The sequence below is a fragment of the Ipomoea triloba genome, chromosome 3, assembly GCF_003576645.1.
Source record: "Ipomoea triloba cultivar NCNSP0323 chromosome 3, ASM357664v1".
In the NCBI taxonomy this organism is placed as follows: domain Eukaryota; kingdom Viridiplantae; phylum Streptophyta; class Magnoliopsida; order Solanales; family Convolvulaceae; genus Ipomoea; species Ipomoea triloba.
In genome coordinates, this window is record NC_044918.1 from 4,522,229 (window position 1) to 4,529,174 (window position 6,946).

Consider the following 6,946-nt stretch of genomic DNA (forward strand, 5'->3'; position numbering starts at 1 on the left):
TTTTTTTTTTTTTTTTTTTTTTTTTTTTTTTTTTTTTTTTTTTTTTTTTTTTTTTTTTTCCATCTACAACTACAGTAGATGATTCACAGAATCATGGACTAAAATGATAGCGATTAAACTGAAGCCGACTAGGTGTCGACATCATGAGCTTATCAACTGCGTTGCAAAATGATTTCCTTGCACTCAGAGGTCGACCCCACGTACTCGATATCACAATTGACCGATGACGATGTGCGGCCGGATTGAAAGTGATGAAGACAAGAGCCGAGTGAATGAGATGGTGCAGTCCACGATTGAAGAGACAAAAAAAAAAAAATTGGAGAGATGAAAATGCCCTTGCCTAGATTGTTTGAAACTAAATTTAGAATTGACACCAAAGATAAGGGACATCTACTGGAATTAACTCATTGGAAAAATAAAAATAAAAATTAATTAAAGAGTCGAAAATACACTTGCCTTAAATAGGATTTCACCGAAAAAGTAATCTAAATGACAAGTGTCCAAAATATGATAGTTTATAGTGTCAAGTGGCAAAAATGTTAATTTGGAACTAAATTTGGAATTTCCAAAAAAAAAAAAAAACAAACAAACAAGAGATCTATGCTGAAATCAACTCTTTTTAAAGTTCAACCCCAAACTCAAACCATCTTTTTCTTTGAACGGTGTTGGAAGATCATCTTAGCAAAGATACTTGATGATTGACCCTTGGCGAAAATTGATGAGACAGTGAAGATTGGTTTATGAAAGTTGTGACGACTTTGATCTAATGACTATCAAAGGAGAAAACAAGCAAGTAACATTGTGGTGTGAAAGGCTTTAGTCACATGTATTCATATAATCTGAATACATAGTGAAGTCACTCCTTAGGTTGATGAGAAGGGTGTAGTAGAAAATTATCCTAACCATTATTAATCTTTCTTTCTACATTACTTTAAGGGTGCGTTTGGTTCGCACATAGGAATCGAAATCGGAATGTGTATCAAATACTTGATAATAGTAATGGGTTTTGGTGAAAGTATTTAACATGTTTGGTAATTGGGTGGAATGAGAATGATTATTAATAGTTGAGGAAGAAAGGAGGAAGGGAAATGAAACTCTTATTTAATAAGGGTATGTGTTTTGTCATTAATGGGATATTCCAAACTCATAGTAGCATTCACAAAACCTATTAACCAAACACAAACAATCACTTTCATACTCATTCCTTATACCTAAACCCACCAACCAAACACACCCTAAGTTTTTTATATTTGTCTATCAATCTATACTATACATACACATCCCATATTTGAAATCGGTCAAACCAAGCTACACTCAAAACTTGACAAGTCAAAGACTTCTATCACAAAACTCACAACACTTATTATTATTATTATTATTCTTATTCTTAAAATTCTATTCAACTATCTGCCTAAACTTTTAATTGTTCACTACCAACAACGATTGCTTTTATTAGATTACATACATAAATTTTGTTCTATGCACATAACTAGTAATGAGGATATTTGTTAACTATTTTATTTTGTTACTAGCTAGATGTTCTTTTCTTTTCTTTTCTTTTCTTTTATTTTTTTAAAAAATTATAAATATAATGTATCAATATAAGTTATCAAATATTTGTAAGGATATATTTAATTTATAATTTTTTTAATGACTACTTTTGTAAACTTTCTAATATGAAAAAGTTTTTAAAAAGTCAATAAAATTAGTCTATAAATATAACAGTTTAGAGAGATTTTATTAAAGTCATTAAAAAATTCATTGCTTTAAAAAGTTTTAAAGGTAGATATAAGTCTTGATTGATTACACCCAGACTAACAGGAAATACTATACAAGAAAACATGGAAAGTGGGGGTTTTTGCAGAAGTACAGTCATTGGTATTTATTGTTCATCCACATGCAATTGCAGGGTTTTGAGTTAGATTGAGCCTAAGTATGAAACCATGCATGACAAAACCGCAGTACATATAATCACCAATCTTAATTCCAGTTGAGACCAGTGAAAAATTGTGTTCATAGTAGTGAGCAACTGGATTGCCTTCCAAATCAACAACAAAAACCCCTCCATTCTTCTCCATCTTTGGCCTCCCTACATACTTCCCTATCATTCCCATAATCTTCCTCATGAATGGATACTTTTGTGCAAGCTCCCAACCATATGTGTATTCCTATGTAAATTGTATATTTAGACCAAAAATCATTTATAACAATCTTGGAATAACTCAATAATGCAATCCAGAATAAGCCTAAAACTGTGTAATATAATGTCCTTACCGTAGATAATGCAATCCAGAATAAGCCTTCTCCATCATAACGAATGTTGTCTGGCATTCCTGGTAAATTCTCAATAAAAACATCCACAAACCCCTTCTTTTCACCCTTGATGTACAACCTCTTACACCTCCTCCTACAATAATCAAAATATCCCCAAATTACTTGAATTGCGAGACTATATATATGTTGAGCATATAATATATAAACATACATAAATGTAGAATAATCCAATTATCAGTTTAAGCTTTTAGTAGAAATGGAACACATGCTTCAATTTTTATATTAGAGCCAACATAACCCCATGCACGCCAACGGTCAAGATCAGAAATTATGATCCACCTGTTGTTTGAAACTCGTCAAAAGTAATCGGCTCACACACGTAAAAGAGTAATATGAAACTAAGTAACCCATATGCATGCAAGATGTGAGCAGATGTATAAATAATATAATACTTACATTGTGGTTTCACAAAAAATAACAGAGCCCTGGTCTGGAAAAACAACAACGCCATTAGCAAAGAACAAATCTTTGAGCAGCACTTTGGTTTGCTTATTGTCTGGATTATAGCTTAAAAGTCTGCCGTGAGGTCTCCCTTCACAAGCATCCCAAAAAACATCATTAAGTCCGTATTTCCATGACGCATCTGTGAAGTATAGCACACCATCCTCTGCAATGTCGACAGCATCCGTTAGTTTGAACTTAACGCCGTCCGCCTCGTCCGTCAGCACTTGCACTTCGCCGTCAGAGGTAACGTTTAGTAATCCCTATAGAAAAAATGTAATAATATTAGAAAAACTTATTAACCTTCTTAATTTAAACTAATCAACTCTCTAACCTCTGTTTTAATAGAGTTATATTTTATTTTAATAAAAGTGTAATAATATAAAGGAAAGTAAAATATGTGGTTTACCACATCAGCATCGGCTACGATGACTTCACCGTGAAGTCCATGAGCGAGTCCCAGCGGCCTGCCACCCGTGTTAACCCAGTCCTCCACCGCCGAGTCAGCAGCCGACGACTCGTTCACCGTGACTCGCTTGATCCACCCATCCATACACCCCGTGTATATCACACCCGTCTTGGGGTCGTACGCTATGTCCTCCGGCCCCGACAGCCGCCCAACTCCTATTTTCTCGGAGCCATGCAGCAAACGGCCGTTACGCTTCGGGGCAACCGCCGGCCTCCCCTGAGTCAACTCGTGAACGGGGTACGGGGCCGGGTCGAACGAGTCGAGCTGGTATATGATGACGCCTAAAATCACTGGCACCATAAAAGCAAAGGGCCACAGACGACCACTCATGTTTGTTTGCAGGATCTTGTCTTGATTGCTTCAATTCACTCGGGCATAAAATGGGTCAACTCAGTGAATTTATTTAAACTATGTCTACTCTAGTCTAGCATATCTTATACTCCGTAGTCAATTAAATTGGATATAGAAAGCTGAAATGGTTGTCTTTTTCGTAGAATAGTTTAAACGTAAGTATGTAGGGCCAGAGCCTTCTGCATGTGTGAAGACTTAGGCTCCCCACTTGTCTAATTTTTATGCATGGTTTAATGACTTCAGTCAGAGGATTGTACACCTTTCCAGCTCAATAGTATACGAATTCTACTGCACATACTCTCAAATTTTACTTCATGATATGATGAGTGTTGATAGATTTTTTTTATGTGGCTTGGACCTTGTAAAGATGTCTACCACCATGTTTGGTAAATGATTGTATTGGGTTAGGGGTGTAACTAGTTGATAACATTAGATGATTGTAGAAAAGTATTTTGTAAATTAGTTGTTAGTTTGATATATAGCTGTTTGGTATAATTTCTTTTCTCAAAAAACTAATTGAAAAATTATTTTGAGTAACTTTTTAAATTTTAGCATTTTGGAGTTACAAAAAGTTGATTATCCTAACACTTATTAAGTCAAATAGCTCATAGTGGTCAAATAAACTAACATATGAACACGAATAGTTCATCAAAAGTGAACTCTGTTCTTTAACACCCCTACTTGGATCTCCAAATTTTAAGACTAAGCATTTGCACCCTTATGAGAACCAACTACTCTGTTCTTTATACTAGGCTTCCGCAATTCTTTCAACGGCTTCAACTGTTTTGAACCAGATAGTGAACTAGACCTTTAAGTCAACCAATCATCGGCTCTTTTTGGCGATGAACTGGAACCTGCTATACCAGGAATTGTTTTACCTACAAAAACCTCTGAACTAATGCTTTGTTCCAGAAACTTAACAATCCGGAGAAAATATTCTATCTTTTCTTAATTTTGTTGAAAAAAACATTTTATTAAAAAAAATTATTGATTAGTATTTAATTAATCGATCGCATGTCAAAAAGAAAATGTAGCAAGTAAAGTTTCAAGTTTCAAGCTTGTGGGACTCAATCCTGACGCATTCAGTATCTGCAATAGCTGATTAAGATAGTTTCTCTTTATCATTGGATTGTTAAGTGATGAAGTGACCCCAGTCAAGCCAAGAAGAAGAAGAACATTTTTGTATTTTCCCTTTATAGTCTGTTATATTTGTTACAACGGACTGACTACTGCCTACTGTGTGTATAAAGGCATTAGCTGTCTTCTTCTTCTGTTTTCAAGTCAAGCATTGTAAACTCTTCACCACTGTCTAAATGCACAAACACTTTCTCCTATCTTCTTCTTCAAGAGCTTAAGTAAAGCTCTTCCAACATGGTATCAGAGCGGAGAAGTTATGCCGCAGCGGTCATTGCTGATGAAGTAGCTGGTGGAGGAAGTTCAACCAGAGATCCAACTCCAATGAATCGAAACTCAGAAAACCAGAACTTTGTTCCGCGAAATGATGAATTCGACGATCCGTTCTATCTTCACATTACCAAGAATCCGAATCTGATTCTCGTCTCTCCACCTTTGTCTGAGAACAATTATGCTTCCTGGAGCAGGTCGATGCAGATAGCTTTGGAGGTGAAAAAAAAATTTGGATTCGTCAGTGGAGCCATCCAAAGACCAAGCGAAAACGATCCTACGTATGCCGTACGGAAGAGATGCAATAGGATCGTCTCTTCATGGATCCTGAAATCTCTCAATTCCACGATTGCGGAGACCGTCCTATACTTTGAGAAGGCATTAGATATCTGGAACGCTCTTAAGAAAAGATACTCACAGGCTGATCCACACAGGATTGCACAATTACAGAATGAGATCTTCAGAAATATACAAGGTAATATGACTATCAACGAATATTTTACAAAGTGCAATGCGTTGTGGGAACAATTGAATGCTATGAGACCTATTCCTGAGTGTGAGTGTGTTCCTAGATGCTCATGTACTCTTATGAGCAAAATACAAAAGGAAAGAGAGGATGATCAAGTGATTAGGTTTTTGGAAGGATTAAATGAGTTTGAAACTATCAAATCTGGAGTGCTAGTTATGGATCCAGTTCCTGATGTGGAGAAGGTCCTGAATATGGCCTTGAAGTTAGAAAGAAAGCTGAATGGTACTGTCAACAGGAACAATGAGGTAATTCAGTCTAATTCTGTGCAAAACACTCAGATACAGTATGTTGATGAACAAAGTCTTGTAGCAGTTTCTACTTCAAACAACAGGAAGAAGTTTAATAATAATGGAGGGAGAAATGTTCCTAAATGTACCTATTGTGGCATGGTGGGACATACTATAGAAAAATGCTACAAGAAGCACAGATTTCCCCTCGGCTGGGTAGCTGGTTACAAATCTAGAAACAAGCAAAATCAAGACAGTCAGCAAATGTCAAATACTCATGTGAACCAAATTGGTGATACAGGATTGTCTGCTGATCAGTTTAAGAGGCTAGTGTCCTTATTGCAAAACCAGAACCAGACCAACCAGACTTCCACTAATGCAGCTGTCACAATGACCAGCTCTGGAATCAGGCCAGACTTCAAGGAATTCTCAGAAAGCCACAATGAAGGCAGGTTAAATTCTAAACACTCCCATATTAATGTTGTTTTGAACTCTCCTACTGTCTGGATTTTTGACTCAGGAGCAACAGATCACATTACTTGCTCCTTAGAATATTTTGAGAAATACCATAAGATTCAAGGCATATATGTTAAACTACTAAATGGAGAAACTGTGGAAGTAACATACATAGGGAAAATCAGATTGCATCCTAATATTTTGCTGGAGAATGTGTTGTACATACCCTCTTTTACATTTAATATCATATCTGCTAGCAAATTGGCAAGAGAGGCATGTTGCAAGATTGTTTTGGATGCTGACTGTTGCAATATTCAGGCTCCCTATGGGATGATAGCTGGTTTTGCTAAGGAAAAGGATGGGCTGTATCTGCTGGTTCATCCACCTGTTAAGAAGAGAATTGTTGGCAGTAATGTTGTTTCTGATATTCAATGTAATAATTTGTCCCTAGCTTTGTGGCATAATAGACTAGGGCATTATCCCATGGATAAGATACACTCTCTGAATGGAATAAAAAATACCTCTTCTCACAAAATTTCTGGTTATGTCTGTGATACATGTCATTATGCTAAACATAGAAGATCTGTTTTCCCTGTTAGCACCTCTAGAGCTGAAAAATGCTTTGATTTAGTTCACATGGATGTTTGGGGCTCTTTTGCTGTTGCCTCTTTAAAAGGAGAGCATTATTTCTTGACAATTGTTGATGACCATAGCAAGTTTACATGGTTACATCTG

At 36.1% G+C, this 6,946-nt stretch overlaps 1 protein-coding gene across 1 annotated transcript; it reads right to left on the reverse strand.

Annotated features, from left to right (window-relative positions):
* Positions 1-1,719: 1,719 nt before the first annotated feature.
* LOC116013560 (protein STRICTOSIDINE SYNTHASE-LIKE 5-like) lies at positions 1,720-3,623 on the reverse strand. Its single transcript, XM_031253381.1, has 4 exons — positions 3,185-3,623; positions 2,731-3,038; positions 2,275-2,407; positions 1,720-2,168 (listed from the first exon to the last, which is right to left on the reverse strand). The coding sequence occupies exons 1-4, from the start codon at positions 3,572-3,574 to the stop codon at positions 1,890-1,892; spliced, it is 1,110 nt and encodes a 369-aa protein (XP_031109241.1). The 5' UTR covers positions 3,575-3,623; the 3' UTR covers positions 1,720-1,889.
* Between the last annotated feature and the right edge of the window lie 3,323 nt (positions 3,624-6,946).